The 25,641-nt window shown below is 42.1% G+C and overlaps 1 protein-coding gene across 10 annotated transcripts in view; it reads left to right on the forward strand.

Moving 5' to 3' along the window:
• taf2 (TAF2 RNA polymerase II, TATA box binding protein (TBP)-associated factor) overlaps positions 1–25,641 on the forward strand; it is a 172,836-nt gene that overhangs the window by 106,257 nt on the left and 40,938 nt on the right. For all 10 annotated transcript variants that reach the window (XM_061819042.1, XM_061819045.1, XM_061819040.1 and 7 more), the window contains 5 exons: positions 5,977–6,042; positions 12,740–12,866; positions 19,734–19,859; positions 22,045–22,185; positions 24,261–24,371. In XM_061819042.1, coding sequence (XP_061675026.1) covers positions 5,977–6,042; positions 12,740–12,866; positions 19,734–19,859; positions 22,045–22,185; positions 24,261–24,371 — 571 coding nt within the window. The remainder of the gene's footprint in view (positions 1–5,976; positions 6,043–12,739; positions 12,867–19,733; positions 19,860–22,044; positions 22,186–24,260; positions 24,372–25,641) is intronic.

Raw genomic sequence — 25,641 nt, forward strand, 5'->3', positions numbered from 1 at the left:
CTAATACCACAATAATTTTGCTGCGCCCTAGCACCATCTGTAGCCAGGTTGACTGTGGAGGACCAGTGCTACGACGTGTGCTGTCATTGTATCTTTCCTTGGCACGCTCTCCACAAGCTCTCCCGATGACAGTCAACGTGTCATCAACTCAGGGAAGAGAATTTTCCGCCGGAATTCCGACTTTTTCAGACCAAAATGACCATTCTCGAGATAAGCGCAAATCCATTGAGAAAATTTCAGGGGGTAGGGTATCGTGCGCCTGCCTCTCTGTGGTGGGCTCCGAGCTGCAAGTTCACCTTCGTGCTAGCACAAGCACGACTATCATGCCGTTCTAACTTGCTCGGTAGTGAAAATATTTGCATTTTCCGACATTAAAACTTGTTTGCGGCAGAATACTCGATTGGACAATAGTTATACAGTATAACGATACAATCGTGTTAGTGGTTAATGGAGTTTCATCATTGCCATGTGCATGTGTTCTCGGTTCTCAGAAATCGCAGTGTAACTTGTTAGGTAGCCAAGTAATGGCGCGTGGGACTGAGAGCGCGCGAACTGAGCGACGGTGTGTTGAAAGTTTTACGATGGCGAAAGTGTTAGAAAAAAAGGATGAAGATCGAGCGAGGGCAATTGACAAGGATGCTCAAAAACTGTTTCAGACGGGCATGGCTTGAAAAAAGTGTAACCGTGCAGATAGGACCGAAAACGGTATCAACATGTCTAACTGAACACATGCAAAAAGTGGACATTCTGTGTTCCGATAGGAGCAAAAAATATCCAGGAGGAAATGCACCCCCCACATCGACAGACGTTTTCAGTCTTTTTCCAAATTGGTCATTCTCATTCCTGTCAACTGCGCGGATTGAAATGGCCAGTTGTGCAACGCCTGTAATGTCCATGCTTTTCATCAATTGCCACTGAAAATGCAACAAATGATTTTACTTTGTGCAGGAACTACATGTCCAAATCCACTGAAAGTGTTTCTTGTCAGGCTCATAATTGCAAAAGCCTGGCACCTTTTTGGACACACAATCTCCACGGCCTTCATCATACAAGTTTTTACAAATTCACACAAATGGTTTTGAAGACACTGATTTCATTAGCAATGTGGTAGCGAGCCTTCTCAGCAGCATCACTCATGTCTCTGCTGTGAGTAAACACAGAAGGTGGTTTCTTTCATTCACCGCCTTTCTTCTCTGCTGTCCTTAAAAGTTGTCATATTTGTCGGAATGAAGACTCATATAGTGTTTTTTTTTTTTGCCTCTGGTCCCCAAACTGGTCACAGTTTTAACAGGAGGCTCTAGCCAGCCCGATCGTAATTAAAAAAATCCTGCTGAATTTGGACCGAATGTTGTGAATACTCGATGTGGGACGCTCCTGGGAACGACTTCAGTGGACTAAAGCCCGGATAAATGCAGAGGGTTGCGGCATCTGGCGTAAAACTGTGCCAAACCTATACAGTGAAGAAACTAAATATTTGAACACCCTGCTATATTGCAAGTTCTTCCACTTAGAAATCATGGAGGGGTTTGAAATTTTTATCATAGTTCCAGGTCCACTGTGAGAGATAATCTAAAAAGAAAAATCCAGAAATCACAATCTATGATTTTTGAATGATTTGTGTGATACAGCTGCAAACGAGTACTCTATCAGTCAAAAACCTGTTAGTCAGCCTATAAAAGTCCACCTCCATTCCATCTATTATCCTAAATCAGATACACCTGTGTGAGGTCGTTAGCTGCATAAAGACACCTGTCCACTCAATGGCTAAGTACGCCCATCCCCAGCACTGTTAATCTGCAAGGCGGAGGTAGAAATTCAGATAATGTAGGTCAAAGGCAAAAAAGAGGTGGAAAGCGGCTTAGTCAGCAGAAGAAGAGGTATGCACAGACCCTATGTTGGGACTATGACAGGAAAAGCTCAGGAGTTAGTTGACATGATGATTAGGAGAAAGGTTGATGTATTGTGCATCCAAGAGAGCAAGTGGAAAGGGACTAAGGCTAGAATCTTAGGAGCAGTTGAAATTATTTTACCATGGAGTAGGGGTTATTTTAAAGGATGAGGTGGATAAGAATGATAGAGGTTAAGAGAATCAGATCGAGTGATGAGACTGAAATTTGAACTTGAGGATATTGTGTATATTGTGATTAGCGGCTATGCCCCACAGGTAGGATGTGACCTCGAGTTGAAAGAGAGATTCTGGAAGGAACTAGTCGTCTTGAGTATCCTAGAAAGAGAGAGAGAGAGTTGTGATTGGTGCAGATTTCAATTGACATGTTGGCGAAAGAAACAGGGGCGATGAAGAAGTGATGGATAAGTAGGGCATTCAGCAAAGGAACTTTGAGGGTTAGATGGTGCTGGACTTCGCAAAAAGGATGGAATTGGCAATGGTGAACACTTATTTCCATAATAGACACGAACACAAGAACGTAGGTAGAAGCACGCAGGTGGACTATATTTTGTGCAGACAATATAATCTAAAGGAGGTAACTGATTGTAAGGTAGTGGTGGGGGAGAGTGTAGCTGGACAACATAGGGTGGTGGTGTGTAGGATGACTCTGGTAGGGGGCAGGAAGATTAAGAAGACAAAGGTAGAGCAGAACACAGGTGGTGGAAGTTGAGAAAGGAAGAATGTTGTTTGGCCTTTCAGTCAGAAGTGAGACAGTCTCTTAACGGACAGGAAGAGCTCCCGGAAGACTGGAATACTCCTGCCAAGGTACTCAGAGAGGCAGTCAGGAGAGTACTTGGTGTGCCTTCTGGTAGGAAAGGGAAGAAGGAGACTTGTTGGTGCAACCCCAAAATACAGGAAGTTATCCAAGGAAAGATTAGCGAAGAAGAAGTGGGTCTTGTAGAGGACCGAAGAGAGGCGGAAGGAATACATTTAGATTCAACATAGGGCAAGGGTAGTGGTAGCGAAGGCTAATAAACAAGAGGCATATGACGACGTACACCTGGTTGGATCCAAAAGGAGAAAAGGCTCTGTACAGGTTGGCCAGACAGAGGGATATAGATAGGAAGGACGTGCTGCAGGTAAAGGTGATTAAGGATAGCGATGGAAATATATTGACTGGTGCCAGCAGTGTGATCAGTAGATCGAAAGAGTACTTTGAGAAGTTAATGAATGAAGAAAATGAGAGGAAAGGTAGATTAGAAGAGGGAAGCATGAAGGACCTGGATGTGGTAATGATTAGTAAGGGGGAAGTTAGAAAGGCACTGAACAGAAAGAAAAATGGAAAGACAGTTGGTCCTGATGAAATACCAGTGAAGGTATGGAAGCAATTGGGAGAGGTGGCTGTGGAGTTTTTGACCAACTTATTCAACAGAATACTAGCGGCGAAAAGATGCCTGAAGAATGGAGGAAAAGTGTTCTGGTTCCCATTTTTAAGAACAAAAGGGATGTTCAGAACTGTGGGAACTATAGAGGAATAAAGTTGATGAGCCACACAATGAAGTTATGGGAAAGAGTAGTGGAAGCTAGACTCAGGACAGATGTAAGTATCTGCGAGCAACAGTATGGTTTCATGCCGAGAAAGAGTACACAGATGCATTATTTGCCTTGAGGATGCTTGTGGAAAAGTACAGAGAAGGTCATAAAAAGCGACATTGTCTCTGTGGACCTAGAGTACCAAGAGAGGAACTGTGGTACTGCAGGCGCAAGTCTGGTGTGGTGGAGAAATATGTTAGAATAGTACAAGAGATGTATGAGGGCAGCAGAACAGCGGTGACATGTGCCATAGGTGTGTCAGAAGAATTTAAGGTGGAGGTGGGACTGCATCAGGGATCCGCGCTGAGCCCCTTTTGTTTGCAGTAGTAATGGATAGGCGGACAGATGAGGTTAGACTGGAATCCCCCTGGACTATGATGTTCGCAGATGATATTGTGATTTGCAGTGAAAGCAGGGAGCAGGCGGAGGAACAATTCGAAAGATGGAGGCACACACTAGAATGGAGACGAATGAACATTAGCTGATGTAAAACAGAATACATGTGCATGAATGTGAGGGGCGGAGGAGGAAGAGTGAAACTCTAGGGACAAGAGATAGCGAGGGTGAACGACTTCAAATACTTAGGGTCAAAAAATACAGAGCAATAGTGTGGTAAGGAAGTGAAGGAACTGGTCCAAGCGGGGTGGAACAGTTGGCGGAAGGTGTCTGGTGTTCTATGTGACAAAAGAGTCTAGGCTAGGATAAAGGGAGAAGTTTATAAAACATAAATGAGGCTGGCCATGATGTATTCATTAGAGACTGAAGAAACAGGAAGCAGAACTGGAGGTGGCAGAAATGAAAATGTTGAGGTTCTCTCTTGGAGTGAGCAGTTTGGATAAGAAATAAGCTTATTAGAGGGACAACCAAGGTTGGATGTTTTGGAGCCAAGTTTAGAGAGAGCAGACTTCGATGGTTTAGACATGTTCAGAGGCGAGAGAGTGATTATATTGGTAGAACAGTGTTGAGGATGGAGCTGCAGTGAAAGCAGGGAGCAGGCGGAGGAACAATTGGAAAGATGGAGGCACGCACTGGAAAGGAGAGGAATGAAGATTAGACAAAGTAAAACAGAATATGTGCATGAATGAGAGGGGTGGAGGAGGAAGAGTGAAGCTCCAGGGAAAACAAATAGCGAGGGTGGACGATATCAAATACTTGGGGTCAACAATACAGAGCAATGGTGAGTGTGGTAAGGAAGTGAAGAAACTGGTCCAAGCGGGGTGGAACAGTTGGCGGAAGGTATTCTATGTGACAGAAGAGTCTCTGCTAGGATGAAGGGCAAAGTTGACAAAACAGTGCTGAGGCTGGCCATGATCTACGGATGAGATACACTGGCAGTGAAGAAACAACAGGAAGCATATCTGGATGTAGTAGAAATGAAGATGTTGAGGTTCTCGCTCGGAGTGACCAGGTTGGATAAGATGATCTAATGAGCTCATTAGAGCAGTGATTCCCAAACAGTGTACCGGGGTACATTAGTGTGCCGTGAGCGCTCTTCAGGTGTGTCGTGGGAAGTTATCCAATTTTATGTAATTGCTAAAAAAACATATTTCCAAGAAATAATATATCTTTATTCATCTATTTATGCCAGTGAGGCACAATGACAGAAAGAACAAAAAAGTCCTCTTCTCTTAGATGGCAGGAAGTACATACACTAATTAATCTATCCATTTTTGGTGACATTTACTTTTGTTGGTGTGCCGTGGGATTTTTCAGTTGTAAAATATGTTCCTTGGCTCTATAAAGGTTGGAAATCACTGCATTAGAGGGACAGCCAAAGTTGAATGTTAAGGAAACAAGTTTAGAGAGAGCAGACTTCGATGATTTGGACATGTCCAGAGGCGAAGAGAGTGAGTATTTTGGCAGAAGGGTGCCAAGGATGGAGCTGCCAGGCAAAAGAGCGAGAGGAAGACCAAAGAAAAGGTTGTTGGATGTTGTGAGAGAGGACATGAGGACAGTGGGTGTTTTAGAGTAAGATCCACGAGATACGCTTAGATAGAAAAAGACACGCTGTGGCGACCCCTAATGGCACAAGGCGAAAGGAACAGAAGAAGACTCATATAGTGCCCATTAAGGTATGTTCTTTCAGCAATGCAACATACTGTGAACACACCAAACATGCAGCGTTCCCATTCACTTCCATGAATAAAGAGAAGGATAACCATTTTTCTGGGAACGCATTGCACCCTGTGTCCACTTTTCTCTTTTAGACAGCCATATACTGGGGAAATGAGAGTGCCAAATCCACATTAAAAGTCGAAGCTATACTAAGTAGCGCGGGCAGAACACAGTCACTCGGGCAATCGGAAAAGCAGTTGCATTTATTTAAAAATTGCAACTCATTTTTTTGTCCGTCTATGCTCACGAGCCAGATTAAACCAGTTTGCAGGCCGTACGTTTGACAACCCTGGTTTTTGATAAACCATTTAGAAAGTTGTAAAGGGATCTGGGAAATCCCAAATAAAAGGTCTCATTTGTTGGTCTTTTTTTCTCCCTAGAAACAAGAAAAAGAAGATTCCACTGATGAATGGAGAGGAAGTGGACATGGACTTATCAGCCATGGAGTAAGACAGTAATAGAGAAATTGCTGTTTGGTTTTCCAAAATGGCTAGAAAGAGAAAATACTGATCCATGTCTCGATGGGTTTCTTGTCAACTCAACCAAAGTTTTAATGAAATTTCTCCTGACATTCAAATGAAAGGGTCGCAGGTAAAATCTTTTTCACCTTTTCAAACTAACTAGTAGTGAGGACATTGCTGCTCAGACTATCCGCCCATGTGCCTTCTGGTTTGACGTAAATTTTTAGATTACACGTTATCTAATTTTCGATATCATGGGGCACAATGTTACTTCTTTTTGTGCATACAATTCAGCAAAAATGATGAGAAAACTTTTCCTTTTTATTACTTTTGATCAATTCCATAACTCTTGGTTTGCGCCAAAAAGATCTACGTTCTCTGTGAGAGTGGCTCATAGATTCTCTCCACTCAAATACAAAAACGAGGCCGCACGGAGTGAATTTTATAGGTGTCAAAAGGGACCATCAGGGAATCTACAACAACAGACATGACAATATACATCACAAACGAAGACAGATGAACATTGGTCTGGGAACTTAAGTTGTGACGTGAAGAGGGGTCAGTTAGCGTGGGATGACTAGAAGCCTTGTAGGATTCGCTGTTCTCAATAATTTGATATACACCAATTTGTACCTTTAGTAGACTTCAAGGTTTGAACTTACAAGCATTGACCGAGGTTTAGGTAGGTGGCTCGAGCTTCTGGGTTTACCCCGATAGAACAGATGCCCTCACGAAGTTTGGAGCAGGCACATATGCTCGGCAGTCGAGGCTGCTATTTTGATGGGTCAGCATCACCTTGGTGATGGTGAGACCGTGAAGGTTGATCGGGAAGGTCCGGTAGACCCGAAAGCACAGAGCATCAGCCAGGAAGAGCGCGTCCAGAGAGCGGGGGCAAGAGAGCCACAGTGTTCTAAGAGAAAGCATGACGTTGGCTTTTTCTATCCCTGGAGAAGGGACAAATGGGTGTTTTCACACCAAAGCTCGAAGGCTAGGCCCTTGAATCTTACTTTCCATTTTAAGATTAATTTGGTTCAAACCAGTGGAGATATATATATATATATATATATATATATAATATATATATATATATATTATATATATATATATATATATATATATATATATATATATAAGTATCAATTATTGGGTTTCAGACAACGAGAACATTTTCCCTCTAGCGTTGACCAGTCCCACAGTCAAATGTTCATGTGTGATGCAGCTATAGCCTGTCACAATTATCTCACTGTTTGCAATAACATCTGTTTTTTTTCCTTTTTCATTGTTTGCACAATTAACACAGGTTCAACTTTAGACATTCAAGTTTGGAGCAATCCAATCACCAATGGTGTTCATTCTAGTGTTCAAATATCATTTTTGTCATGTACTCCTAATATTAGTGAGGAAGCCTGGCTTCTGCCGTGGCGCTCCATCGAATGGAGGTGTCTCTCTTGAGTCGTTCATTGTCCTGACCCGGCAGCCCAAATGGTGCCTCTTTCAAGTGGCACGATATCCCCTTGGTTGCAGGGTCTGTCTGAGGTGGCTTTTTAGTGCCACCATCCTAGCTGCGGCTGTCCAGTCTTTTCTCTGATGTTCGTGTTGGCAATGCACTTCACGTCAGAGTGCCACAACAAATGTGCCGTCTCCTTGTCTTTCGTTCCCATGGGAACATGAGCCGAGCGCTGAATTTCAGGGTGCAATCTTCGTGTTTCCTGTTCGTTACAACACGCTGGAAAGACTACGTGTCTCGGCTGGCCTGGATACGCGTCGGGATCCCCCCACACCCCACCCCCGAAAGAGCATGAATGGATGAAGTGGATGGGGAAAGGGAATTCTGCCCGTCTCTGTTAAATCTACTCCCCCTATATCCCAACCTCGGATAAGCCATAGGAGATGGATCGATTTTTATGGACATTTATTCATTCTCTGTAAACAAATTTACCTTCTCCGACATGATGTGTACAGATGTATGAGGCCGAATCTGCTCTGGGGAAAATGTCAAACTGACTTTTACTCAAAATGCAGAATGTATTTGAACTACAGTCATTTATTTATAGACAATATTAATAACCTTAACTACAAACCCAATTCCAGTGAAGTTTGGACATTGTTAAAAATACAGAATCCAATGATTTCCGAATTATGTTCAACCTATATTTAATTGAATGCACCACAAAAACTAGATATTTTTACGTTCAAACTGATCAACTTTGTTTTTAGCAAATAATCATCCATCCATTTTCTTAGCTACTTATCACAAGGGTTGCGAGAGTGCTGGAGCCAATCTCAGCTGTCAACAGGCAGGAGGGGGTTTACATCCTGAACTGGTTGCTAGCCAATCGTAGGGCACATGGAGACAAACAGCCGCACTCACAATCACACCTAGTGTCAATTAAGGGTCTCCAATCAATGTTGCATGTTTTTCGGACGTGGGAGGAAACCAGAGCGCCCAGAGAAAACCCACAGAGGCATAGGGAGAACATGCAAACTCCATACAGGCGGGGCTGGAATCGAACTTCAGAATTGTGAGGCCAACGCTTTCCAGCTGCTCCACCATGCCGCCCAAATAGTCATTAACTTTGAATTTTTTTGGCTGCAACACGTTCCCAAAAAGCTGGGACAGGGTCATGTTTACCACTGTGTTACATCCCCTTTTTTATAACAACATTTAATTAAAGTTTGGGAACTGATGACATTAATTGTTGGAACTTTATAGGTGGAATTCTTTCCTATTCTTGCTTGATGAACAGCCTCAGCTGTTCAACACTCTATCGGGCTCTGTATCGTATTTTACGCTTCATAATGCGCCACACATTTTCAATGTGAGACACTTCTAGCTGCAGGCTAGTCTCATATCTGCACTCTTGGGCTATGAAGCCACTGTTGTAACACATGCAGAATGTGGTTTGGCATTGTGCTGCTGAAACAAGCAGGGGTGTCCATTAAAAAGATGTTTATTGGATGGCAGTCTCTGTTTCTCCAAAACCCGTATGTACCTTACACCATTATTGGTGCCCTCACAGATGTGTAAGTTACCCATACCATTGGTACGAACAAAACCCATCACCATCACAGATGCTGGCTTTCTAACTTTGGGTTCATAATGATCCAGATGGTTATTTTCCTTTTTGGCCTTAGGGATATGACTTCCACAATTTCCAAAAACAATTTGAAAGTGAAGTGAGCAGGCTCAAAGTCAATTTGTTTCACCAGGCAGTCAGGATGCTCAACTCCTCTGGTTTGGCCCCATTATGATTATCCTTCCCTGGCACCCAGGGATGTTCAGAGCTGTGGGAACTATAGAGGAATAAAGTTGATGAGCCACACAATGAAGTTATGGGAAAGAGTAGTGGAGGCTAGACTTAGGATAGAAGTAAGTATCTGCAAGTAACAGTATGGTTTCATGACTAGAAAGAGTACCACAGATGCATTATTTGCCTTGAGGATGCTCATGGAAAAGTACAGAAGGTCAGAAGGAGCTACACTGTGTTTTTGTAGACCTCGAGAAAGCCTATGTCAGAGTACCAAGAGAGGAACTGTGGTACTGCATGCGTAAGTCTGGTGTGGCAGAGAAGTATGTTAAAATAGTACAGGACATGTATGATGGCAGCAGAACAATGGTGAGGTGTGCCTTAGGTGTGACAGAGGAATTTAAGGTGGAGGTGGGACTGCATCAGGGATCAGCTCTGAGCCCCTTCCTGTTTGCAGTGGTAATGGATAGGCTGACAGATGAGGTTAGACTGGAATCCCCTTGGACCATGATGTTCGCAGATGATATTGTGATATGCAGTGAAAGCAGGGAGCATGCAGAGGAACAATTAGAAAGATGGAGACATGCACTGGAAAGGAGAGGAATGAAGATAAGCCGAAGTAAAACAGAATATATGTGCGTGAATGAGAAAAGTGGAGGGGGAAGAGTGAGGCTACAGGGAGAAGAGATAGCGAGGGTGGACGACTTCAAATACTTGGGGTCAACAATACAGAGCAATGGAGAGTGTGGTCAGGAAGTGAAGAAACGGGTCCAAGCAGGTTGGAACAGCTGGCGAAAGGTGTCTGGTGTGTTATGTGACAGAAGAGTGTCTGCTCGGATGAAGGGCAAAGTTTACAAAACAGTGGTGAGGCCGGCCATGATGTACGGATTAGAGACGGTGGCACTGAAGAAACAACAGGAAGCTGAACTGGAGGTGGCAGAAATGAAGATGTTGAGGTTCTCGCTCGGAGTGACCAGGTTGGATAGGATTAGAAATGAGCTCATTAGAGGGACAGCCAAAGCTGGATGTTTTGGAGACAAGATTCGAGAGAGCAGACTTCGATGGTTTGGACATGTTCAGAGGCGAGAGAGTGAGTATATTGGTAGAAGGATGCTGAGGATGGAGCTCCCAGGCAAAAGAGCGAGAGGAAGACCAAAGAGAAGGTTTATGGATGTGGTGAGGGAAGACATGAGGGCAGTTGGGGTTAGAGAGGAAGATGAAGGAGATAGGCTAAGATGGCAAAAGATGACACGCTGTGGCGACCCCTAACGGGACACGCCGAAAGGAAAAGAAGAAGAAGAAGAAGAGTATGTGGCCTCAGAAATGTGCGTCTGGAAGAATGGTTAAAAATAAACCAGAACACATATTTCCATAAACACACTTAAACCTTGTGCAGTCTTCCCCGAAGAGTTAAAGCTGTTACAGCTGCAAATGGTGGAGAAATGTCATATTGAAGAATTATTAATTGGATTATTATGAGTAATTATCACTTTTCATAATTATAACTTTTTCACAAATGTGCGGAGGAGGAAGAGTGAAGCTCCAGGGAGAAGAGAAAGTGATTTTTTTAACTCTTTCATCTATTTTTGCACCGCAGGTCTGAGAGGAAAGCTATTTTAGGTATTTTCTGTCATTTGTGTACAATGAAGAAAATAAGTATTTGAACACCCTGCTATATTGCAAGTTCTCCCACTTTGAAATCATGGAGGGGTCTGAAATTTCCATCGTGGGTTCATGTCCACTGTGAGAGGGATAATCTAAAAAGAAAAATCCATAAACCACAATGTATGATTTTTTTTTTTTTTTTTACCGATTTGTGTGATACAGCTGCAAATAAGTATTTGAACACCTGAGAAAACCAATGTTAATATTTGGTACAGTAGCTTTTGTTTGCGGAGTTCAAACGTTTCTTCTTCAAAAATCTCACAATACATGGCTGCGATCATCCTCTCCTTAATACGGTGCAGTCGTCCTGTCCCATGTGAAGAAAAACACCCCCAAAGCAAGATGCTATCATTCCATTCATTCCATTCCATTACCAACAGTTACCTTGGAAACGGTGGTCCCAGATTTTTTCACACAATACAAAACTGTATTTACTGACATTGGATTTCTGAAGTGTTCCGCCCTTGTGGTGGTATTATTTTTATTTTTTTTTTTTTTTTTCCCCTCCCCCCAATTGACATAGTGAGGGATTGAGGTCACGGGCATTCAGTATTACTTTTTGGTCTTGCTGCTTACATGTCGTGATTTCTCCAGTTTCTGTGATGCTTTTATGGACCGTAGATTATGAAAGCCCAAAATTCCTTGCAATTGTATAGTGGGGAACAGTCCTTTAACTGTTTCACTATTTTCTCACGCACTCTTATCACAAAGAGGTGAACCTCACCGCATCTTTGGTGATGAATGAATGAGCAATTCAGATAAGATCCTGTTATACCCGATCATGGCATCCACCTGTTGGCAATTAGCTTTTTTGTCTGATGAGCGTTCCTCAAACTTTTTCAGTCTTTTTTTGCAACCTGTCCCAGCTTTTTGGAATGTGTTGCTGCAATAAAATTCCAAGTTCATCATTATTTGGTAAAAACAATGTTTATCTTGTCTTTGTTGTGTATTCAATTAAATATGGGTTGAACATGATTTCTAAATCATTGTATTCTGTTATTAACGCAATGTCCTAATTTCATCGGAATCGGGTGTGTACATTCAAGAGATTGTGCATTGATTTGTGTCCATCGCTGCAGCTGTCCACATGCAGTCGATGTCACTGAGTAGAGAATGTAATCAGATTGCTCAAATGTCTTAATTTTTCCAGGGCCTTCAGTATTCTGTCTAATCCCTGCAATAATCTGATTGACATATTATTCATCTTCTGCAGGTGCAAATTTGATGTAAATTAAGTGATTTGCAGACACACAGCCACAATATATTTTGTGCCACATTGTAGAATTCATCATCGTAACTAATTAAAAACAATGAACATGATTGTTATACAGGTATATTGCCGGTTTCTGTGTGGCAAGCTTCTCATTGATACCACCTTTTAGAAAATAAAATAAAGTAACATTTTGAAGACATACGTGTGACTAAAATGCCACACATTGGTTTAGATCCATCGAGTGAATGCCCTTTTATGGGTAATTAGGGGCACTGCTTATGCATATTGAAGCCTGTTGGCATTAGGTCGTCAATAAGAATCTGTTCTTATTCATTCACATAAACACAGTTGTGTGAGGAAAATGGACCATCATACACGTCTAATGAATCTGACGATTTTGCATTACGTCCAATTTGTGTGCAGAGTGAGAACACTTCTACACTCTATTTGTGAAGGCGGCTCATTAACTTTATTATTCTTAAAACAATTTGTAACCTGTGTGATAATATGTATTTGGTCATTGTCGTTGTGGATTTTTTCTTTTTTTCTGATGTAGTGCTGACTCTCCTCTTCTCTGGATCCGGATTGACCCAGACATGTCCATTCTGAGGAAGGTAGAATTGGAGCAAGCCGACTTTATGTGGCAATACCAGCTGCGTTATGAAAGGGATGTGGTTGCACAGGTAAGTTAATACAATATATTTACAGGTAATGGTTTTATTTTTCTTTTGCAAATTACCATAATTTCTCTATATATTATTATTATATTATAATATATATTACAATGTATAATGCACAGAATTTTTCTAAAATATTTTCAAAAAGTCAATAGAGCGCATTATACATGTATTTAGATATGGATTAAAAATCAAAAAGAAAATCACATTGTGTAGTCGTATACAGGTACGTAGGGTGGTTAAAAAGGTAAATATTTACATTTCAATACGATATTCAATGTCTAATGTTATGCATTTATATGTATGATGGTAATGTGCGCCACCAATCTGACCTCCTCAACCTCGCTGGAGTTTCCCATTATACGATGGTTAGCCTAGCATATTGCTATTGCACCAAACGCTCCAAAATGGCTGCCTGTGAATTTAACTTAAACTGTCGACTAAAAGGGTGATTTACACTGCGGCTTTTAAAAGAAAAGTCATCTCTGCTGCCGAAGACGTGGACAACCGCGAAGCAGCACGGCAGTTCAAAGTGCCTGAATTGAATGTTAGATTGTGGAGGAAGACGAAGGCAAGAGTTTATGCTATTAGCATCGTGGCACTTTGCTTCAAAGGTAGACTTTCAAAGCTGAACTAACAGGTCTTTGAGGTCGGAATTCTACCTGATAGACAGGTGTTCAAATACTTATTTGTAGCTGTATCACACAAATAAATCGATTAAAAAAAAAAAAATCATACATTTCTGGATTTTTCTTTTTAGATTATCTCTCTCACAGTGGACATGCACCTACGATGAAAATTTCACACCCCTCCATGATTTCTATGTGGGACAACTTGCAATATAGCAGGGTGTTCAAATGCTTATTTTCTAACCAGTATGTCCGACTTCACCAAAATCAGGAGGCATGGACTGGGGAAAGAAAATTTACTTCATTGGATGACTCGGGGTGGCACTGTGGCTTAGCTCAAAAGCGTTGGCCTCAGTTCTGAGGACAAGGGTTCAATCCCAGCCCTCCCTGTTTAGAGTTTGCATATTCTCCCCGTGTCTGCGTGGGTTTTCTCCGGAGACTCAGTTTTCCTCCCACATCCCAAAAACATGCTAAATTAATTGGACATTTTAAATTGGCCCTGGGTGTTATTTTGAGTGCGGCTCTTTGTCTCAATGTGCCCTGGGATTGGCTGGCAACCAGTTCAGGGTGTTACCACTCCTCTTGCCCGTTGACAGCTGGTATAGGCTCCGGCACTCCCCGCAACCCTTGTGAGGATAAGCGGCTAAGAAAATGGATGGATGGATGGATGGATGAGTCAAGATAAAAAGAGGTTGACATAGATGTCGCCACCTCGAACTGCCTCCATACAAGCCATATTCCATACAGACATAGAGTACACTATATTGGCAAAAGCATTCTTTTACCTGCCGTGACTCATGAATTTAAGTGACATCCCATTCCTAGTCTAGAGGCTTCAATATTAAAATAGTTTATTTCAGCTGGTCCTGTTAGCGGTCGCCACAGCATGACATCTCAGATGAACGCTCATATTTGTTTGGCACTTGAACTCATGACCCCTGGTTTACCAAACCAATGCTCTAACCACTGAGCTAACGGGCCTCTCAATTAAATGTTTAACAAATTCACATTTGTGAAAAAGTTATAATTATGAAAAGTGATAATTACTCATAATAATCCAATTAATAATTCTTCAATATGACATTTCTCCACCATTTGCAGCTGTAACAGCTTTAACTCTTCGATGAAGACTGCACAAGGTTTAAGTGTGTTTATGGAAATATGTGTTCTGGTTTATTTTTAACCATTCTTCCAGACGCACATTTCTGAGGCCACATACTCTTCTTCTACTTCTTCTTCTTCTTTTCCTTTCGGCGTGTCCCGTTAGGGGTCGCCACAGCGTGTCATCTTTTGCCATCTTAGCCTATCTCCTTCATCTTCCTCTCTAACCCCAACTGCCCTCATGTCTTCCCTCACCACATCCATAAACCTTCTCTTTGGTCTTCCTCTCGCTCTTTTGCCTGGGAGCTCCATCCTCAGCATCCTTCTACCAATATACTCACTCTCTCGCCTCTGAACATGTCCAAACCATCGAAGTCTGCTCTCTCGAATCTTGTCTCCAAAACATCCAGTTTTGGCTGTCCCTCTAATGAGCTCATTTCTAATCCTATCCAACCTGGTCACTCCGAGCGAGAACCTCAACATCTTCATTTCTGCCACCTCCAGTTCAGCTTCCTGTTGTTTCTTCAGTGCCACCGTCTCTAATCCGTACATCATGGCCGGCCTCACCACTGTTTTGTAAACTTTGCCCTTCATCCGAGCAGACACTCTTCTGTCACATAACACACCAGACACCTTTCGCCAGCTGTTCCAACCTGCTTGGACCCGTTTCTTCACTTCCTGACCACACTCTCCATTGCTCTGTATTGTTGACCCCAAGTATTTGAAGTCGTCCACCCTCGCTATCTCTTCTCCCTGTAGCCTCACTCTTCCCCCTCCACTTTTCTCATTCACGCACATATATTCTGTTTTACTTCGGCTTATCTTCATTCCTCTCCTTTCCAGTGCATGTCTCCATCTTTCTAATTGTTCCTCTGCATGCTCCCTGCTTTCACTGCATATCACAATATCATCTGCGAACATCATGGTCCAAGGGGATTCCAGTCTAACCTCATCTGTCAGCCTATCCATTACCACTGCAAACAGGAAGGGGCTCAGAGCTGATCCCTGATGCAGTCCCACCTCCACCTTAAATTCCTCTGTCACACCTAAGGCACACCTCACCATTGTTCTGCTGCCATCATACATGTCCTGTACTATTCTAACTAATTTCTCTGCCACACCAGACTTACGCATGCAGTACCACAGTTCCTCTCTTGGTACTCTGTCATAGGCTTTCTCTAGATCCACAAAGACACAATGTAGCTCCTTCTGACCTTCTCTGTACTTTTCCACGAGCATCCTCAAGGCAAATAATGCATCTGTGGTACTCTTTCTAGGCATGAAACCATACTGCTACTTGCAGATACTTACTTCTATCCTGAGTCTAGCCTCCACTACTCTTTCCCATAACTTCATTGTGTGGCTCATCAACTTTATTCCTCTATAGTTCCCACAGCTCTGAACATCCCCTTTGTTCTTAAAAATGGGAACTAGAACACTTTTCCTCCATTCTTCAGGCATCTTTTCGCCCGCTAGTATTCTGTTGAATAAGTTGGTCAAAAACTCCACAGCCATCTCTCCAAATTGCTTCCATACCTCTACCGGTATGTCATCAGGACCAACTGCCTTTCCATTTTTCATCCTTTGTAGTGCCTTTCTGACTTCCCCCTTAGTAATCATTGCCACTTCCTGGTCCATCACTCTTGCCTCTTCAACTCTTCCTTCTCTCTCATTTTCTTCATTCATCAACTTCTCAAAGTATTCTTTCCATCTATTTAGCACACTACCGGCACCAGTCAACACATTTCCATCTCTATCCTTAATCACCCTAACCTTCTGCACATCCTTCCCATCTCTATCCCTCTGTCTGGCCAACCTGTAGAGATCCTTTTCTCCTTCTTTCGTGTCCAACCTGGTGTACATGTCTTCATATGCCTCTTGTTTAGCCTTTACCACCTCTACCTTTGCCCTACGTCGCATCTCGATGTACTCCTTTCGCCTCTCCTCAGTCCTCTCAGTATCCCACTTCTTCTTCGCTAATCTCTTTCCTTGTATGACTCCCTGTATTATGGGGTTCCACCACCAAGTCTCCTTCTCCCCTTTCCTACCAGATGACACACCAAGTACTCTCCTGCCTGTTTCTCTGATCACCTTGGCTGTCGTCGTTCAGTCTTCCGGGAGCTTCGGTTGTCCATCAAGAGCCTGTCTCACCTCTTTCCGGAAGGCCGCACAACATTCTTCCTTTCTCAGCTTCCACCACATGGTTCTCTGCTCTACCTTTGTCTTCTTAATCTTCCTACCCACCACCAGAATCATCCTACATACTACCATCCTATGCTGTCGAGCTACCCTCTCCCCGACCACTACTTTACAGTCAGTAACCTCCTTCAGATTACATCGTCTGCACAAAATATAATCCACCTGCGTGGTTCTACCTCCGCTCTTGTAGGTCACTATATGTTCCTCCCTCTTCTGGAAATAAGTGTTCACTACAGCCATCTCCATCCTTTTTGCAAAGTCCACCACCATCTGCCCTTCAAAGTTCCTTTCCTGGATGCCGTACTTACCCATCACTTCTTCATCGCCCCTGTTTCCTTTACCAATATGTCCATTACAATCTGCACCAATCACAACTCTCTCGCTGTCTGGGATGCTCAGAACTACTTCATCTAGTTCCTTCCAGAATTTCTCTTTCAACTCTAGGTCACATCCTACCTGTGGTGCATAGCCACTAACCACATTATACACAACACCCTCAATTTCAAATTTTAGTCTCATCACTCGATCTGATACTCTTTTCACCTCCAAGACATTCTTAGCCAGCTCTTCCTTTAAAATAACCCCTACTCCATTTCTCTTCCCATCTACTCCGTGGTAGAATAATTTAAACCCTGCTCCCAAACTTCTAGCCTTACTACCTTTCCACCTGCTCTCTTGGATGCACAGAATATCAACCTTTCTCCTAATCATCATATCAACCAACTCCTGAGCTTTTCCTGTCATAGTCCCAACATTCAAAGTCCCTACACTCAGTTGTAGGCTCTGTGCATTCCTCTTTTTCTTCTGACGCTGGATCCGGTTTCCTCCTCTTCTTTGTCTTCGACCCACAGTAGCTGAATTTCCACCGACGCCCTGGAGGTTAGCAGTGCCGGGGGCGGGCGTTGTTAACCCGGGCCACGACCGATCCGGTATGGGATTCTTTAGATGAACGCTCATATTTGTTCGGCACAGTTTTTACGCCGGATGCCCTTCCTGACGCAACCATCTGCATTTATCCGGGCTTGGGACCGGCCTACAGATTGCACGGGTTTGTGCCCCCATAGGGCTGCATTCTGAGGCCACACACTGATGTTTGATAACAAGGCCTAGCCCTAAGTCTCTGCTCTTAATTCATCCCAAAGGTGTTCTGTTGGGTTGAGGTCAAAAATCTGCAGGCTAGTGAAGGTGATTCACATCAGACTCTTTCATCCATGCCTTTATGGAAATTTCTTTGTGCACTGGTGCAATCATGTTGGAAGAGAAAGAATGGGCCAGATCCCAACTGTTCCCACAAAGTTAGGAGCATGGCATTCTTCCACATATGTTTGCATGCTGAAGCATTCAGAGTTCCTTTCACAGGAACTCAGGGGCCAAGCTCAGATCCATAAAAAAAACAAGCCTACTCCATGTCTCCTCCACCAAATTATACACTTGGCTCAATGTAATCAAACGTAGCTTTAGTAGACCTCCTAGTAACAGCCAAACTCATACTCATCCATCAGATTTCCAGATGAAGATGCGTTATTTGGCACTCCAAAGAATGCGTTTCCACTGCTCTACAGTCCAGTGGGGGTGGCTTTTCACCACCCCATTAGATGTTTTGCGTTGCACTCTGTGATGAATGCAGCTGCTCAGCCATAGAAACCCACTCCATGAATTATTTTCTTTTTGCATTCTCAATTTTCAGCTCTGAGCCCCTCCCAACTGACCAAGCTACTTAGCGTATTTCCAAGGGGGATACTGCTGAGGAAACTCATTTTGTCCGCTTGTCGATTTTGCTCTTTTCTTATTGTCATCTTGTGTCTTTAGGGGAGGGTGGAAATATAGATCAAATGGTAAACTCAAAGCTTTATCTTTCAGCTCTTCGACAGACCAATGCAGACGGTGCACTATTCTGCCTTTTTTTTTTTTTTAATTTTTTTTTTTTTTACTTGTCATTTTTAGCTGTGTGGTCTTGCATAATGGTGGATCTGTATGTATTTTATGTTGGGACAGTTTTGCTGTGCAAAACAAAAGTTTGAAATACTTCCTCTGTTCATTTCTTTTTTTTAAATCATCCTAATTTTCATTGAAAATACATTGAAATTTCATTGAATGCACCCGAACAGAAAAGGCTTATCCAGGACAGACCGAGGGACAGAACGGACAAGGGAAATAGAGATCTGAACCTCAGTCGAACAAATGTTCAGTCTACATATTTGACTACCAGTAACACTACAAAGTTAAAGTTGCATTTTTATTTGTAGATAGGGTGGGAGACACACAGTCAAGACATCTAAGCACTAACCAATAGGACAAGATGAGAGAGGATAGAAACTGTTAGGGTAGACCAGGATTTGGGAAGTAAGGGAGTGCGACTGATGAGTGATGTTGTGCAGTGCTTTTATACTGTCCAAACACCTACAAGAACCTGTGAGGTGATATCCTGACAACAATTTATGTTCTTATCGGCCCCATCTAGTGCAATTAAAGCCTGTACCGTGTCTATGGAACTTATTAGTAGACCACCACCCACTGCTGCAACCACCTTTTTAGAGCAGAGGTGCCCCAACCACCAACAGGGCCCAACGCAGGAGCCAGCTATCACTCGTCATGGTGTCACAATACCAAAATTATGACTTCATTACTAAACATACTAGTACTTAAATGACACCACAACAAAAACAGTTCAAGCAATTGAATGAAAACCTTTATAATAGTTTATTAATATATGTGTAATATAGGGCGTCACAGTAAACGACTTTTTAGCACATCTGCCTCACAGTTTTGAGGATCGGGTGCACATCCAGCCTCCCTTGTGTGGGGTTTGCATGTTCTTCACCATGCCTGCGTGGGTATTCTCTGTGGGCTTTCTTACCACATCCTAAAAACAGGTTAATTGAAGAATGTAATTGCAACAAAAAAAAATTAATTACTGATGTTTCGCATTTTTTCTATTTGCTAGGAGGAGGCCATATCTGCTCTTGAAACATTCCCAACTCCTGCTTCCAGACTGGCTCTCACTGACATCCTTGAACAAGAACAGTGTTTCTACAAAGTCCGCATGCAGGCCTGCTTCTGTTTGGCAAAGGTATCAAATACTCTTATCTTAACCTACTGTGACCTAAAACATTTTGATTTTCATAAAACATAAATTAGGTACTATGGTAGCCGAGTGCTCAGCATGGCTGCTTCACAGTTCTGAAGTTCTGGATTTTGAATCTCAGCTCTGATGTTCTTGTGTAGGGTGTGCATGTAATTTCCCGACTTGGGGTGTGTTTTCCCTGAGTTCTCTGGCTCCCTCCCATATTCCAAACATCTGTGTAATGGGTTAAGAGTAAGTTGTCAGCAACCGTATTGGGACAGTTATACAAAATCCTTTATTTTTGTTGAAATGTAAAATTCAGTTTGAGATCAAATGGTGCATATAAAGGCATAAAAGATCAACAGTTGTTACCATAAGAATCAACAACAGTGCTATTTGAAACAAAAAACCCAAAGGGATAAAACTGGTAACTTTTTGATCACCAACTATTTCATTTTTTATTGAGATGTGCTGTGTACTCATGCATGTAAAAGTTTTATTATTTATTAAATTGATAGCTGAGATTATGTTCACAAACCTAACCTAACCCTTGATATGTAAAATGCAGCTACATGGGGGGGAGGGGTGGGGGGCTAAAATTAGAAATGATCTAATCAGAGGGACACCCAAGGTTGAAGCTTTTGGAGACAAAGTTAGAGAGAGCAGACCATGATAGTTTGGAAAGGTCGAGAGGAGAGAAAGTGAGTACAGTGGTACCTCAACTCGTCACAAAAAATTCAGGTTACGAAACGGCTCCTTGGAAAAACATTGTTTCTAGTTACAAAGGAAATTTAGAATACGAAAGGGAAAAAAATAACTGGATTCCACCGTCTGTAAACATCCTGTATCTTGGTTTGTGTGGTGAGATAGAGTGGTTCTCCCATTGGCTATCGCCGGACCATTTTCCTAGCATCCCATTGTCTAGGAGGGATGTCAATATTTAGCCATGATGCACTTCCTGTATCTTGTTTTGTGTGGCACGATAGAGCTGCTCTCCCATTGGCTATCGCCGGAGCATTTTCCTGGCATCCCATTGGCTAGGAGAGACATCAATCTTTTCTCACGATGTACTTCCTGTATCTTGGTTTGTGTGGCACGATAGAGCTGCTCTCTTAGACATTCGACTGTCACCGTATCACGCTGGGGCTGTCGATACCCATTATTGTTAATGCCACCAGGACACACCCTGCGATATAACATTGCAATGGACTATCTCCTGCCTGCACCACGAGTGGGATTCCTAATAACGTGCCTGTGGATTAGGGTGGGTTGAGGAGGTTAGAGTGAGTGGGCTTCATAATAATGCTGCCTCACTTGAAGTCTTAAAAATGTAGCACATCCTACTGGGATGCAGGAGCCAATTATTATGGAGTGATACGTGTCGTGCAGTCAAACTTATTGCAGCAGTAGAATTCCAAATAACGTGCATATAATCCCTCCATCTCTGGGAGGCAGCTTCTATGTTAATCCTTGTTTTTTTTCAGTCTCTGTTATTTCATTATTTTTAACTTGTACAAGTAACTAACCTTAGCCTGCACAATTGTGCCTGTGAATGTAAGAAAATCATTTGGTTGGTTGGTTTGGTTGTCTTTCCACAGGTGCACTGGATTTCAATTTCAAGTTTCACAAAGGTACCAGATGAGGCCAAAGAAAAATGTTATTTTCTTCACAGAATATTTAACTAATGAACTACAGTCAGGTTTACCCTTACAGTTTTAACAAATACAACTAAAAGTTATTTTTTGTTTGTTTTTCCTACCAAACTCTCCCATAAAATGTTTTGGATCGTTAAGGCAGTTTTGTTGCACACAGAGACAACTCAAGCAAATCCAAATTGAAGTCTGTAAATGATTGTATTGATTTACTAAGGGGGAAATCTAAACCTATCTGGCCCTACTTGAAAAAGTACGTCAACGAGGTATGACCGGTTGTTGTTATTATAACCTTTTAACCATTTATTGCCAGATATAGTTTTTCCCCCCTCCCCTCAACAAATAACATCATAATTTAGAAACTGTTATTTGTATTTGCTTGGGTTGTATTGGTGATATGAAAAATACTTTGATAATATGAAACACTGGTATGAAGAAGAAACTAAAGAAATCAGGAAGGAGACATACTTTTTAATGCCAGTTTATGAATGTGTATGTAAATAGTCTTAAAGGACATTGTTCTGTGTCCATAATTACAGATTGCCAATGCTATGGTGAGCACATGGCAGGGCCCTCCAGCTATGAAGTCTCTTTTTACCAGAATGTTCTGCTGTAAGAGCTGCCCTAATATCATAAAGACCAACAACTTCATCAACTTCCAGAGCTATTTCCTGCAAAAGGTAGCATGTCCCTATTACAAGTGGCATCAAATATTTTGTTTGGGTATTTATACTCATTGGTAATGTTAGCTTTAGACCACACTGAGTGGAAATGTTATCTTTCTTACGGTTGAAGCAGACTGGAAATTCATCTACTGTGGGTTGAAGAGAGGGAAAGTGGATTCTTTGGCAGAAAGAGAAAAGCACAGCACTATATCTGAGTGTGGGGAGTTTGTATGTTGGGAGTATGAAAGAAAAGTTCGTGAATTGGTTGACACGATGATGAGGAGAAACATTGATATATTGAGAGAGAGCAGGTAAAGGCAGTAAGGCTTGAAGCTTAAGGGGCAGAGTTTAAATTATTTTACCATGGTGTAGATGAGAGGATAAATGGAGTGTTATTTTAAAGAAAGCGTTACCCAAGAATGTCTTGAAGGTGAAAAGAGTATCAGATCCAATGATGATGCTGAAACATGAAATTGAGGGTTTTATGTATAATATGATTCGTGGCTATGTCCCACAAGTAGGATGTGACCTCGAGGTGAGAGAAATTCTGTAGTTCTGAGCATCCCAGATACATAGTGTTATGATTGGTGCAGATTGTAATGCGCATAATGGCAGAAGAGGTTATATATTATTATTGGATCCAGGAACGGAACTTTGAGGGACAGATGGTGGTGGACTTTACAAAATGAATGGAAGTGACAGACAGTGGTGAGCACTTTTTTCCAGAAGTGGCAATATCGGGTGACCTACAAGAGTGGAGGTAGAAGCACGCAGGTCGCTTACGTTTTGTGCGGACGATGTAATCTGAAGGAGGTTACTGACTGGAATCTAGTGCTGGGGGAGACTGTAGCTCAACAGCATAGGATGGTGGTGTGTAGGATGACTTTGGTGGTGGGGAGGAACATTAAGAAAGTAAATGTATAGCAGAGAACCATGTGGTGGAAGCTGAGAAAGGAAGAGGTGATACAGGCACTCGGTGGACAGGATAAGCTCCCGGAAGACTCTCGCTCTTAAAGGGGTACTCTCGCTCTTGTGGTACACTCATAATTACGGATATTACAGTATTTACGCAGCCCTTCAATATAGTTTACAATGACAGCGTCCTTATGCGCTGACCACTACTGGACAATGTAGAGCGAAGATGATCTCGATGCATTGCTTGTGTTTGCTCTCAGTAATAATGGCGAAAGTAAAGAAAAAAAAAAACGATGTTATCTTAACATGTAAAGACTGTCAGAGTATTGTGAACAATGGAAGAAAAGGTCTGGTCAGAAAAATGTGTTGGGAAGCCAAAGTAGAAAGTACAGGATGAGATTGTGTTTAAGTTAAAATTCCACCTTGGCACAGCTTCATCAGGGATGAAAGCACAGACAATTCAATGCACAAAAAGCTAATTCTGTATTTTAAATAGAGGGAACAAAATAACGTTAACCTCAAAACTGTTTGGGAGCATCATTCAGCTGTCACTGCGCATTGCAAAAGATATTGTGCAAACAATATTTCAGTTTTACACTAAGAAAAACAACAGGGATATCTTTGTGAATCTTAAAAAAATAAACGAAATCAAGTTGGAAGTGGCCTTTCAAGTTTATGGTTGGCTTGGTTTGGTTAGCAGGATTTTTTATGTGTAGTTAAAAGAACACAAGTTTGTTGACATTTTCATTTTAAGTTTGCAAAAACACAAATAAAATTGTTCTTAAAAATGTTCTGATGGGAATGAGCTCATTAGAGGGACAGCCAAAGTAATATATTTTGGAGACAATGTGAGACAGAGCAGACTTCGATGGTTTGGACATGTCCAAAGGAGTCTGGTCTAATTTGATGTTATTCACGAGGCCAAATTTTATTAAGACCAAATAAACAATCCAGCAGTATCCCTGCTAAAGTAGAGGTAGTGCCATTTATTAATAGTGGAACATAAGGTATAAATTTTAAGGGGTTGGGGGCCTGGGTGTTCTAGCACGCGTTCTCATCGTTGCATACATTATTATGATTGCTATTATGGCTCCATATCTTTTAACAGTAGAATATTTAGACTTTTTAATTTATTTACATCACCTCATGTATCCTTTTTCTGTATTCCTGACAAGACGATGCCTGTTGCCATGGCATTACTCAGAGATGTCCAGAACCTCTGTCCCAAAGATGTCCTCAGCTTCATACTTGACCTTATCAAGTACAACGACAACAGGAAAAACAAAGTAAGGACACTAAGGCACACACTATAACTTCGATTCTCAATCCAGCTAAAACCTTCCTGAAATTTCAGGATTTTATATTTTATAATAAAATAATCCTTTAGTGATCTCCGGGAGGAATCAGAAAAGCAGTTTGTTTAAAAAAAATATACTGAAAAAATCTGAAATTTATATACAATGACTTTACTATAACCCACCAGCATTGAGTATGTGATGAATCTATTGATTGAGGTTGGTGGTGATGTAGTAACTAGTTGTGGCCCCCACTGCTGTTCTGCAGCCCAATGGCTGTGAGCACAAGATAGTTTGTGAAGCACTCAGTTCTGCTCCTGGGTGGAATAAGCCGCTGACGAAATGTCTGCCACAGCTCATTGTCATGAGGGTGAGAGGAGTTTTCCACTATGTCGCAAAGATTGTCTTTGATCCTCCACTCAGCCACAGTGTCTAGGTTGTTACGCTCAAGAACAGGGGTATAAAACTCATTCTAGCTCAGGGGCCACATGGAAGAACAGCTAATACAGACCTGGGGATTTTATTTGGCCCGCGGCCCCACTTTGACTGGCCTGCGAAAGGTCCAAAAGTGTGTAAGCTTGTTCTTTTGCTTACAAAAATAAATGTACAATTGTGCCTCACTGTCTCTTGAGCCCCACCCTGCCTACCCTTAATAATACGGTGCACCTTGTACGTAAGTTCAGTACTGGAATTGCACCCGCATCTGAGACTGCGCCTTTTAATACGGTGTGCCTTATCGCCATGAAAATACAGTACAGTGTTTGCACACGGCCCTAAAAGTCCCTAAAAACCCCTACATTTTCAAAGGTGCATTTAGGGGCCCCTAAAAGTCCTTAAAAATCTGCGAAAACCGATCAAGCCCCTAAAAAGGCCTTAAATTTAAAAAAAATCAAAGGGAGGACCTCTACCGCCAAAATTCTCCCGAAAAAAAAATTTAATCTTTTATTTAAAAAAAAATAGCGATCCGTCTGGCGTCCAAAACAGCCGGAAATTGTCAACGAAAGTCACCGTGTTCGGTGATATTCCATTGTTAGTTTCCATGAGTAGGTATTTCACTTCGTCTTCGTTACAACTTAGCGTAGTTCTTTCATTGATGCAACTTGTATCATGGGGAAGTGCATTTTTCAAGATGCTTGGGTTGAAAGTAAGGAGTTTGGGAGCTGGGTTCGTCGAGATCCAAAAGATCGGCACATGTTTTACTGCTATCTGTGCAAGCAGAGTTACCAGCTTGGAAAGATGGGCGTCAAAGCTCTGGAGTCGC

The sequence above is a fragment of the Syngnathoides biaculeatus genome, chromosome 5, assembly GCF_019802595.1.
Source record: "Syngnathoides biaculeatus isolate LvHL_M chromosome 5, ASM1980259v1, whole genome shotgun sequence".
Lineage (NCBI taxonomy): Eukaryota > Metazoa > Chordata > Actinopteri > Syngnathiformes > Syngnathidae > Syngnathoides > Syngnathoides biaculeatus.